Source organism: Miscanthus floridulus, chromosome 13, assembly GCF_019320115.1.
Source record: "Miscanthus floridulus cultivar M001 chromosome 13, ASM1932011v1, whole genome shotgun sequence".
Classification (NCBI taxonomy): domain Eukaryota; kingdom Viridiplantae; phylum Streptophyta; class Magnoliopsida; order Poales; family Poaceae; genus Miscanthus; species Miscanthus floridulus.
The window spans coordinates 59799194-59809569 of record NC_089592.1 but is presented as its reverse complement, the minus strand read 5'-3'; the positions used below and the strand labels follow the sequence as shown (position 1 = coordinate 59809569).

The 10376-nt window shown below is 46.9% G+C and overlaps 1 protein-coding gene and 1 non-coding gene across 5 annotated transcripts; one reads left to right on the top strand and one right to left on the bottom strand.

Moving 5' to 3' along the window:
• On the bottom strand, window positions 1–7433 carry LOC136501592 (probable transcription factor RL9). 4 transcript variants are annotated; one of them, XM_066497102.1, is made up of 6 exons: window positions 6276–7433; window positions 6022–6098; window positions 5189–5234; window positions 4825–5047; window positions 594–666; window positions 1–506 (listed from the first exon to the last, which is right to left on the bottom strand). In XM_066497102.1, the coding sequence occupies exons 1-6, from the start codon at window positions 7117–7119 to the stop codon at window positions 375–377; spliced, it is 1395 nt and encodes a 464-aa protein (XP_066353199.1). In that variant the 5' UTR covers window positions 7120–7433; the 3' UTR covers window positions 1–374. The 4 variants fall into 4 exon arrangements, with proteins under 4 accessions (XP_066353199.1, XP_066353198.1, XP_066353201.1 ...); XM_066497101.1 differs by having other exon boundaries at window positions 4825–5050; window positions 6276–7431; XM_066497104.1 differs by having other exon boundaries at window positions 4831–5047; window positions 6276–7431.
• A 2607-nt stretch (window positions 7434–10040) lies between these two features.
• On the top strand, window positions 10041–10141 carry LOC136502388 (small nucleolar RNA Z221/R21b). Its single transcript, XR_010770538.1, has one exon. It is a non-coding gene; the product is annotated as a small nucleolar RNA Z221/R21b (small nucleolar RNA).
• The last annotated feature ends 235 nt before the right edge of the window (window positions 10142–10376 follow it).

Sequence of the window (10376 nt, the reverse complement as noted above, 5' to 3'; positions counted from 1 at the left end):
TAATCATCTCGTCAGGTCAGATTTCCATTTTCCTTTCCTCATGCCAAATGATACATTAGTTAGTCACCCCAACTCATCATGAAATACATAATTAGGCTCCCTTCTCTAGCTTACCATCATGAAAACAATGATATATACCTTTGTTTTATATGACCACAACAAAAGACAAAATGTTAAAAACAACTAAGAAAAAAACCCAAAGGGAGCCTATGATCGATGCGATATTCGGACCAACACAAAACTAATATTATTCCACATTTTGTTTCATCACATTCCTAAATTCTTGATGATGCAAAGACCAATCAAGGTATCGTAAGCAGTATAGTTGAAGTGTTGAACTAATAATGTGCCATTCATGTGTCTAGCAAGCCCTGCTAGTCATGTTCCGCACCACCGTTCCAGTTTCGTCGCCCTAGCGTTAACTCCAGGCTAGGAGTAGGGCAGCTCATGTCATGGCTGCTGGGTGCCTGTTGCAAACCAACTGACACACAAGAAGGCTCCATATCCTGACCCAAATGGGCAATCATATTAGTATGGAGCTAGTGAGAGAGGTACAAACTGAAGAGAAACAAGAAGATCGTTAACATTGGTACCTCAAAAGTGGATGATACGCCAACTGAATGGCGGGTGTCTGCATTGCATGCACTTGGTGACAGCCATTGATCTCTGAAGAGAAGTTTGTTTGAAAATTTGTTACTACGGGTATAAATGCAAGGCTTCTTGCCGTTAGTAAATACACATATGTACTGTTGTATATATCAAAGTATCATATATACTGTTTTATTTGACATGCATGCTTTTAATTCAGAATAGTGAGGGACAGCAATAAACACAAAATACCTAGGGAGGAACATCAATAAACACAAAATACCTAGGTGGCCATATAGGTCTGGTCCAGCTCCTTAAGTTCTATCTAGGCAACAGGTCATCATTAAAAGGGCCGGGCTATAGTGTTGTGGTAGCTTGTACTACATCTTCGCATAAGAGTTTACTTGAAGCCGGAACTCTATCCATTATCTAAAAAACATGTTGGTGCACAATTGTTCTCTAACAGCTCCAACATCATGGGAACTAAAAAATTCCATCAGGATTGGGAAATTCGATTAAGCATAGATAGTTCCTCCAATAGAGCAGGAATAAATTTCTAATTGGAAGAAGATACTGTTTTTTATTCATGTCATCGTTTCTTTATCGTACTTGTATATGTATTTTTTTGATAGGTCGTACTTGTATATATAGATCATTAACATTTCGTTTCCATACATATAAATGTCATATTTGCAATTGATCGTCATATCCGATGTGACAACATCACTACTCCCTCTAGTTATATAACTAACTGCTATTTGGGTTATGTGTAGTCAATTCGTTTGAACTTTGAATGATAATGTACCTTTAAATGTATGTTTTAAATTCAAAATAGTATGTACACCTAAGTTGTCTTTGATGTAATTTTTTCAAAATACTATATAGCTTTCCATGAAGAAACCACACATGCTTCACCATCACCACACTACTGCAACTTACTACTACTAACCAAATTATGCAAAATAAAATTCTCCTATTCGCAAGTTCATTTGGAAAACATAATTTCCTCTATTATATTTATAATGTTGTAAGGAAAATGGACCCTAGGCCCATTTACTTTGGATTTTGGTGTTTGATGACCAACACAACCAAATTGGACTAATGAATTTGTAAGTAATTATTTTGTAGTTCAATAGGGTGCAAGGCGTGACTTGGACGAAGGCAACATGATGATCCCACGATCAACACCATAAGCAAGACTCTAGAAGCACAAGAGAAGACCCAAGATATCACGCAAAGTCCAAACACGAAGATGGGAACCAAGTCGGACGCAAGATCACGAAGAAACAAGTTCGGCAGAAGTGATCAGACGCGGCCCTATGAGGACCGGATGCGTCCGATCAGTTGCTCGGCATCAGCAGGCGTCAGCAGCAGTGACCGGACGTTGAGCGAGGCAGTGACCGAATGCACGAACTTCACTGTTCATTGTCAACGACAACGCCCTCAGCATGACCGGACGCGACGGTAGGACGACCGGACGCACCAAGAAGTAGCGTCCAATCATGTCCAGAAAGGTTCCAGAGCGGCGCTAGCGCGACCGGACGCATCCGATCGAGTGAGACCGGACTCGACCTAGAGTCCGATCAACGCGCGCGCTCCAATGGTCGGTAGGACTGGACGCGTTCGATCGGGACGTGATCAGCGTCTGGTCACTAGCAAAAAGTTAGGTCTCGGGGTCCAACGGCTAGTTATCACTTGTGGGGCTATAAATAGACCTCCCATCTGGCCATTTGAGGGATAGAGAACTGAGGAAACATACCAAGGGTGTTGATACACCACTTTAGTGATCTCCACTTGCATAGTGTTTAATGATACATTCGGTGATTAGCGTAGGTGCTTTGCGAAGTGCTTAGGTTAATTAGACCACCGCTTATGCGCTTGCTCTAGGTTTAGGCCTAGTGTTTAGTGAGGTTTGCACACCTCTTACCACTCGGTGCTTGCGTGCACCATTGTTATATATCGGAGGGCTTGTAGTCTTGCAAGATCACATAAACCGCGTTTGTGGTGTGGCCGCCACTATGTACCGAAGGGAACAAGGCCCGCGGCGGTTCGGCCGGAAGCTTGATAGTGAAGACGGCGGGGAGCGGTCAAGGAGAGGCTTGCCGGAAAGCATACTGGAGACCCACTTGCACGTGGGGAAGGTCCGGGGCTATCCACGGAGTTACTCGACCAGGAGCTTGGCCCTTACGAGGGATTCCTTTCGAGGGGCTCCAACGAGGACTAGGGGGAGCCTGCGTGCTTCTCGATGCCTCGGTAAAAATACCGGAGTCGTCGACGGAAGTTTACATATCTCTACCTTACTCTTTAGCTTCCGCATTTACATTGCAATCTTGGTTTGTGCTTTACTTTCCTAGCTTAGTGATAGGCTAGTTGATATGTTTGGAACCTAGGTTGCATAACTTCTTTTTGCGGTAGAGATAGCAACACACTAGCAAAATCGTAGTTGCACATTTAGATTACTTTCTTGCATAGGTTTGGACTAGGTAGAAAAAGAGGCCATAGTTTAGAGTTAGAGTTTTAAGTTGTCTAATTCACCCCCCTCTTAGACGTCACGGTCCCTTACAAATGTCATATTTTTTCATATGGATGCAAAAATACTCCCTCAAAATAAAAACAACTACTTAACAATGATTAAATGACCAAACCAGAATTATCTTGTCAGAAGTTTAGATTAATCATTTTTTAATTTACAATGTGACCAACACAATTCCAAAATATTGGACCAGTTATGTTATGTGTAAAATTCGAATTATGTGATGCCACTAATATCTTTGCAAAGTTTTTAAAGCCATCTAGACATTTTCATCCCAAATTCTAATTAATTTGTATCATTATTTTCTAAAAACAATTAGTATATATACAATAACCATGAATGCTAGCTACATTCCCAATATTTTTATTAGTTCTTCAATATTAATATTTTGTTCATTGCAATGTAAATCTTTTCAATGTAGTATTATGCAGTATACTAACCGTAGAGCTTGTTAAGGCAAGTAGGAGCATAGGATTAGTGTTTTAGAAGAAGCATATGAGCCCCGTTTGGCTTGCTGAAACTTGGCTGAATTGGCTGAAAAACACTGTTTTGGTTGAATTGCTGCGAGAGAAAAACATTGTTCCGACTGAAAAAACAAGCTGAATAGTACGAATTATAAGGTAAGCCGAACGGGGCCATGGTTACGTACTATCCCTGTGATTGAAGACTGTCTTTGCACACTTGGATATCTATAATCCGACCGCTAATATGTGTCCAGAAATATTCTTGTCTCTACGGGGAGCTTTAATTTAATATGCGGGGCGAGTGACTGGGCAGATTATTGTGGACATATACGTACAAATTCACCTGACGACCAAGCACTAGCTTTTTTCTGAACACTACTGACTTGTATCAGGCAAGCTAACAGCAAATATCATCGACCGTGGAACTGTAAAGGCTCACATGAAAGGCACGCAGGAGCTCATCGTAATAAGATCAGGAGACACACAGAGAGCTCGTCAGTTGTACCGTACCATAAGTAACATGCTTCTTTATTTTCCTCCCATTTTCTACTCAATGTAGGTATTAGGAACAAGAACATAACATTAGTACTTCTAGCTAGTGGCTGTAAGTTAATTTTTCATATAATTGGCAGCAATGTGAGAGGTGAAAGAGCACACTAATACTAGCTAGCTAACAAGATGCATAACAAGTTCTTAATTGACATCACATTTCTAGGTTGATGCATGCATGCAAAGTTTGTAAGAGGTCAAAGGCCGCAGGTCCCCCTGCAGATAGCTGCAGGGTGCAGTGACGCAGCGATAAGAAAAGGCAAAAGCTAGCAGCAGCCTCCTAGAGAGAAAGCAAGAGAAGAGGACAAGGCCAAATCCCAAGAATCTACAGTACTAGCACAGGCTCTCTAGCTCGGAGATGCTATTGATCTGATGCCATGCTGCTCATCAAGCCAAGGGCAGATCGATATCGCGCTGCTAGGCTCTATACTGCGCCGCGCGCATGTGTGTGTAGGGCCTAACATCTTTTGAGCTTTAGTGATCTTGTCATCAGATTGGTGGATTATCTCTTTTTGCTTGCTGACAACTACCACTTTATAAAAAGTCCAAAAACATAATAAAGTTGGGTTATTTGACTTGCTGACAACTCTTATTAGGCTAATTTCTACTCCTGTGTATCGTCCACGTCCCATGACAAGCCACGCACTTTCCGTATCATATCATCGATCAGGACGACGAAAAAAGACATACATATACCTTGACGATGAAGCACTGCGCGCCCTGCCGCCGTCAGAATCGTCGGCTGAAGAGCATTCGACGTCGCCGCCCGCATGGCTCGCCGCGCCCTCCGACGAGGCGGACCGGTGCCCCGTGAACGCCTGTGGGCTGACGTCCGGACCTGCTGAGGACGACGGAGCCCTCCGGGCACTCGAGAGGTCATCGTCGCCGGAGCAGCCACCGCCGTCCACAGGCCCTCCTAATCATACGTTAAGAATGAAATCACAGTTTGAATTTGGAGAGGAAGAACACATGCATTACAATTAAATAAAGCTTCCATATAATTGACGGAGAATGTGATGTGTGCAGTGGGGATGGATGGATGTAATTTGCTTACCTGATGAGGTTGCAGGCTTGTCAGTGCTCTTCACGGTCCTATACATCTGGAAAAGGAGCAGCAACAAAAGAATGACCAAGAAAGCAAAGCTGCAGACACACTATTTGCTTGCATTGAGAGGCAGAAGAGGTAAAAAAAAGGCGTAGTAAAGCACAGTGGATCATAAAGGGTCGTCGTTGCTCAAGAAATCGCAGCAAAACAGAGCAGCAGCCGGCCAGAAATGTCCAAAGGAAATTGGTAGCAATGGGGTTGCTTGGTTCTTCTCTCTCGTCAGTCCCCATGTTGCCTGGCTGAGCGCTCACTTCACTGCTTTGGGGATTGGGCGTCTTGCAGGAGCAGACACACGTTGCATTATTGTGCAATGATGGCACCTTTTCTTGCCCACACATCCAATCTCTCTCTCTCCCCCCCCACCCCCCCCGCCCCCTCTCTCTCTCGGCTCGCTCTAGCTATTACACTGAACTAGCTAGCTCCCCCCACTCCTCTCTCTAGGGATGCTGCCAGTTTCTTTGTTAGCTAGGCCTGGTTGACTTTGCAAATTTTTTTTAACTCGATGAATAGTACCATTTTCGTCTTATTTGATAAATATTGTCCAATCGGGGACCAACTAGGTTCAAAAGATTCATCTCGTGATTTCCAACTAAACTGTGTTCTCTCTGATTCAGCTTCACTCGGAGTCTGTGCCCTGGCAGGCACCTCATCAAGATTTGACCTCCTTGTACATGAGCCCCAACAAGAACAAGAACACAGACAGAATTAAAGAAGGAATCGCACGGTAGAAAGCAGAATTAAAGAACGAAGAGCTCCCAACAGAGCTCAGGCCGGAATTCAACCTGTAAATGGCTCTTCACATGCGCTAGCGTCAGATCCTTGACGTCCATCAGCTCGAGCACCGACTTGGGCGTCGCCCCTGTATGTTGTGTGCCGAGCCGAGACCGAGAGAGGCCGGCCGGGGAGAGGGAGCGAGATTAATCATCATATCATATCCCGCATGAAATGATCCAAGCAGATGTCCATGAAATGCATGGTTTTTGGGTGCTCTTCTGGAGCTGATCGAGGGAAGGAAGCCGAGGAATTAATGACTCACGCTCGTGGCCGCCGAGGAGCTCGACGGCGTGGACGAAACGCGTGTGCAGGCTGCTCGTCCACCGCATCCGCGGCGCACGCATGCCGCGCCGGGAAGCCGGGAGCCTCGGCATGTAGCGGGCCGCGGCCAGGCTGCCCAAGTACTGGTGCTGCCCGCCGCCGTAGCCGCGGAGCGTGTCGGCGAGAACGCCCTGGAGGTGGAGCCGCCCGGTGCTCGACAGCATCCGGTGGTACGCGGACGGCGGCGAGAGGTACGCCGCCGCCGCGGGCGCGGGGTCGGACGCCGAGGGCGCCACGGCGCCGGGGGACGTCGTCGTCGAGCGCAGGGACGGGGGCCAAGACGAGGAGTGGTAGGGATTGTTGTATAGCCCGGCGGCCTTCGGGTGGTGGTGGCCCTGGCGGTACTCGCCGCCGGCGCCTAGAAAAGGATGGGCAGCGCCGGCCCGCGGGCTGCTGTAGACGGGCACTCCGTTGATTGGCCTCACCGGCGCCGCCTCCGCCGCGGCGTCGAACGAAAGCCGCGGCACGGTCACCGGCACGAACGTTGCTGCCTCCGCGGTGGAGGAAGAGTAACTATTCGTCGCCGCTGGCGGCCGGAACCGCCACGGAAGGACGTCCCCAGCAGCCACCTCCTGCAGCCGCGGCGGCGGCGAGAGCGACAGCTCGGTCGACGCCGTGGATCCGTTCAGACGCCGCCACGGGTCCCCTCCGGCCGGCTGCTGCGCACCACGCCCAGCTCCTCCGGCGCCCTGCAGCCCTGGGGCGAGAGACGATGGCGACGCGGTGCTGCTCGGCAGGCTGATGTGCAGCGAAAGGTCCGGCGCCGACGCTGCACGCGCCTCCATAGATCGATGCCGCGCGCGCGCCCTCTCCCTTGGCTGCAGCAGCTAGCAGCTAGCAGTTAGCGTAAGGGATCGGCAGGATGGAGAAGGCAGTGAAGGTTATTCTTGGACTTGTTAGTGGCCGGGGGATGACGCTTATTTTGCTTGTGCTTTGTGTTTTTCTGGTGTGTGTGTGTGGTGCCGCTTTTTTGCGAGTTGCTATCGTAGCTAGCTAGAGGCAAGAATCAGTGCTTTCTCTCTCTTGTTCGTCCCCGACCCCTCTCTTTCTCCTGAGATGTCAAAGGAGATCGAGATGAGATATTAGGGCAGCCGAATTCAATTGGTTTCTTGTGTTGTCAACTTGTCTTGGTTAGGTTAGGGTATTAAAAGGCATGAGACATATGAGAAAGAGACTGATCAGACGAGTATAAATACACAGAGTGGGGAGAGAGATTATATATGTGCAGTGCAGCGACATGGGAGAGAATATGTCTACCAGATGAGGAGAAAATGGGAATTTTGCCCTTACGGGGAGTGGGCTTTGCTAGAATGCCCTTAAGTTTGTGGGTTTCGCCAGAATGCCCTTATGAAAGGTGTGTTTGACGCTATTTTGCCAGTTCGTGGTTTTTTCAACTTTGTAAATTTCTGACCCCATCTTTTTAACCTAGCGTGACCGTTTTACCCCTGTCTTCTTCTATCTTATCCTCTTGCACTATCGGAAACAGTAGAATTGCCGAGTGCCTGAGGATTTGCCGAGTGCATTTCATCGGGCACTCGGCAAACATCCTATTTACCGAGTATTTTTAATTCAACACTCGGCAAACAGATAGCGCTCGGCAAAACCCAACTTTGCCGAGTGCCTAATAAAAAACACTCGGCAAACTACAACGAAACACTCGGCAAACACGGACACTCGGTAAAGTAGAGGCACCTGCGCTGGGCGTGCGGTGGCCATGTGACGCCCGTTGGGTGCGCCACCCTGCCGTTATAACTTTACCGAGTGTCCGTTAGAGACACTCGGCAAAGACAAGGTTTGCCGAGTGTTTTTTATGGGCACTCAGTAAAATAATATTTTTTGCCGAGTGTTTCTTATTGGCACTCGGCAAAATAATGTTGTTGCCGAGTGTTTTTTATTGACACTCGATAAAATAATAATTTTTTTCCTCTCCTGCCCTCCAAACTTTTTCTACTCTCCACATACAACATGTGGTACTACATTTTAAAATTTGGTATATTTATCGATCTGTTTGCTATATTTAATTAATTTATTGTATTTAAAGAATTTTTTTGGTTTAAGTCAAATTTGAACTGCAAGTGATTCAAATAATGGAATAAATTGAGTGGAAAAATCATATTCACAGTATTGAGTCCATTTTGGGGCCTTACCCAGGAAATGAAAAGAAATTTCGAACATTTTGTTCAGAAAACACGACCACGAATGTGTGGCCGAATGATTTTAAAATTGGGATTTGTCAAGATCTCATGATATCATACGTGGAGACTGTGAAAAAAATTGAGATTTGTCAAGATCTCATGATATCTTACGTGGAGACAGGAAAAAAATTAAGAAGGTTTCGCATAATTTATCACATACGACCTTTACAAACTGAAGCATCTCCGAAGAAGAATCAAGGAGTTGAGAAGAATCTGGTAAGATTTGAAGTCGAAGTGATGGTCGAATTAGGGTTTGACTTCAAAACTTTTTGTATAGGCAATAGACAACATAGATTGGTTCACGTCAAATTTTTGTAATTTTTCGGATCCGTTTGATAATTTCAATTTATTAACTGCAATTATAGAATTTTAATTGATATAAATTTAATTTGAGCTATAACTGCATGAAATAATGGATTAATATTCGTAGAAAAATCAAATATGCATTGTTGAGTGAATTTGACAAGGTATTTTCAAATTACTTTGTAACAAATTTAGTAAAACACGTTATGAAGAAGGAGGATGGGTAGGCATGAAATATCAATTTATTTTGCCGAGTGTTAACTGTACGACACTCGACAAACAATATAGTTGCTGAGTGTCATATAGTATACACTCGGCAACATACCCAAGCCGGCCCCACTTACCAGTATCGTACCGGTTGGAAATTTGAAAAAAAAAAGCAATGCCGAGTGTTTTGAATCTAGCACTCGGCATACCTTTACTTTGCCGAGTGCAAAATCGCGGGCACTCGGCAAAGCCCTTTGGTTTTTACCTGATCCGGCCGCACACTTACTCACACACACTCACTCGCACACACACGCACACCAGACCGCCCTCCGCGCCGGCGGAACGCCACCCACCACCCCGCACCGCCGGACCGCCCTCGGCCGCCGGGCCGCCACCCCCCGCAGCCGGGCCACCACCCTCCACCGCTGGATGGCCGCCCCCCGCTGCCGGGCCCCGCCTTCCTGTGCCACCGCCACTAGTCCCCGCCTTCCCGGCATGCCGGCGCGACTCCCGGCCCGGTCCCCGGCGTGACGCCCCTCCCGCCGCCGCACGACGGCCCGGCCACCCGGCGCCCCTGCCTCCCAGCGACCGCCGCCGCGTTGTCCCCCTCGTCTGGCTGACCCCTCGTCGGGTAGCCACCTGCTCGATCTCCACCCCTGCTCCATGACTGCCCCCACCTGGCTGCCTTGCCTCGTCCCAAGAACCGCGGTGAGCCCTTCCTCTGTCCTCCTTGTCCTCCCCAGATCTCCCTAGATCGAGCTCCTGCAACTTGGATGTGTAATTTTTACTCATTGGATGTGCTTGTAGTAGTATATTGAGAATATCATGTTTTGTCTCATGGTTAAAGAACTGCCTTGTAGTAGTATATTGAGAATTTCGGCAGCTACAGATTTAGACAAGAGAGAGCATAAGGCATTCCATGAAATCCTGATTGTCTGCCCAGCATAAATAGATCACAGATAAGAGATCACGTATTGAGAGGAAAGCTTAGGTTGTAATGGGGGCAATGATGATACAAAGTCATGCACCACTCTGAATGAGGGGATTATTTTCTCTCTTTGGGCTGACAAACAAACTTTCTACCCATTTTTCGTCTGAGCCTTCTACTTACATGTGCTTTCTCCCTGTTTTTTGGTTGTGTTTTGTGGGGTTTCTTGTGATTCCTGAGAACTGATGATGTGGATCGACCGATCCAACCATGATGCGGACTGAATTTCATTTGAGGTCAAATCTAATGGCTTCTGATGGTTCTCGACACTGGTAGAGAACAGAGTTTTACTCCCGGTGGGGAACCCCCTCTAGTCCCGGTTCCCCACCCGGGAGCAAGCATCCAGGAC